Source organism: Fonticula alba, assembly GCF_000388065.1.
Source record: "Fonticula alba strain ATCC 38817 unplaced genomic scaffold supercont2.11, whole genome shotgun sequence".
Taxonomy (NCBI): domain Eukaryota; order Rotosphaerida; family Fonticulaceae; genus Fonticula; species Fonticula alba.
In genome coordinates, this window is record NW_009242981.1 from 349,175 (window position 1) to 350,664 (window position 1,490).

A 1,490-nucleotide genomic window follows, 5' to 3' on the forward strand; every position below is an offset into this window, starting at 1 on the left:
GCCCTGTATCCCTCCCTGCCCATCGCTTTCGCTCCCCCCCCCTCTCTCTCCCTCTCCCTCTCGCTTCGTTTTTTTCTGGCCGCCTCCTTCCCGGGACCTGTCTCCCTCTCGCTCCCCCTCCGTCGGGCCCGCCGCCTGCCTGGGTCATGTTCGCCTCGCCCGGCATCGTCCCTACCGGAGCCCTGCTCGGGTCTCGGCGCAGTGTCAGCAGCGTCGCCACCGGCGCCGATGGGAAGGGCACCTCGGGCGAGTCGGTGCCCGGGTCGGCGCCCGGGACGCCGCTGTGGCCGGCGGTGCCAGCCTGGCCGCCGGCCCCCCGGTCGCTGATCCCCGGCGCGCAGCCCATGTCGCCGATTCCCTTCCCGCGGATGAGCACCATGGCGGCGACCGGGCTCTTCTCGCCGGAGACGCCGACCAGCCCGGGCGCGCGGCCGGTGGCCCGGTCGCAATCCTTCGCCGGGCCGGCCCGCACGGCGCCGCTGTTTGCCCCCTCCGGGCCGTCCTCCCCGAGCAGCATTCGGAATGGCGGGCGCTGGCTGTCGACAACCGCCACGCCGCGCGCCCGGCCACCGACCGGCCCCATGGCACACTCCTTCGCCCCGGGCACCCGGCTTCGGGCGCTGGAGGAGGATGCCTTCGAGTCGGACTCCACCGTCGGATCTGACGAGGAAGACGAGGAGGACGAGGAGGAGGAGGAGGCGGCGGCGGCGGCGGTCAGGCCCGCCAGCATGGCCCCGCCCCAGGTGGCCGCCCTCCTCCGGCACCCTCCGCCGGACTCGGAGGTCGTGGCGTCGACCAACTCCCCGGCCTTCCGCCGGACCATCAGCCGGCTTCTGTCTCCAGCGGACCTGGCCCCCCCGGCCTCCCTCGGTGCGTGTGCCCTGTGCATTTTTTTTTTTGCCTTTCCCTCTTCGTGTCTCCCCCTTCCCCCTCAAGGGGGGCCGCAGAGAATGCGCGGGGGAGGGGGGTGGCCCTGAAAGCCGTGGCCATCCACATGGTGGCTCCGCCGCCGGCGTGTCCCTCTGTCGGTGCGTACCCTTCCCGCCGGCGCTGGTCCTTCCTTTCTGCCTCTCTCTCTCTCTCTCTCGCCTCCCCGTGGGGCATGGAGCACTTGCTGCCCTCCCGGCCCCATGGGGCGGATCCCCCCCCCCCCCCCCTACTGTCCCGCCTCCTGGCGCATTGCGCCCCCAACCCGGCCCGCATTCCCCCCACAATGCCCGCCCGGGGGCGGCTGTGGCTGGTAGCCCCCCGCCCCTCCTGCTGCCGCGGCTGCCCACCGCCCTGCCTGGACTGTGCTGCTGTGGCCGGCCCGGTAGCAGGGGGCGGAAGGGCGCGGGCGGGGGCCTCCGCTTCTTCCTCCTCCTCCTCCTCCTCCTTCGAGAGAGAGAGCGAGAGGCCTCGCCAACATGCGTCCGACCTAGAATTGACCCCGGCTCGTGTGTCTGCGTGTGCCTCTGCCTGTTCCCCCTGGCCTGCACCTCCGCCCCCCC

At 73.1% G+C, this 1,490-nt stretch overlaps 1 protein-coding gene across 1 annotated transcript in view; it reads left to right on the top strand.

The window, feature by feature from the left end:
* Window positions 1–146: 146 nt before the first annotated feature.
* Window positions 147–1,490, top strand: part of H696_05485 (hypothetical protein) — a gene marked incomplete at both ends in the record, with an annotated part of 1,475 nt that continues 131 nt past the window's right edge. The window contains one exon of the mRNA XM_009499308.1: window positions 147–870. Coding sequence (XP_009497583.1) covers window positions 147–870 — 724 coding nt within the window. The remainder of the gene's footprint in view (window positions 871–1,490) is intronic.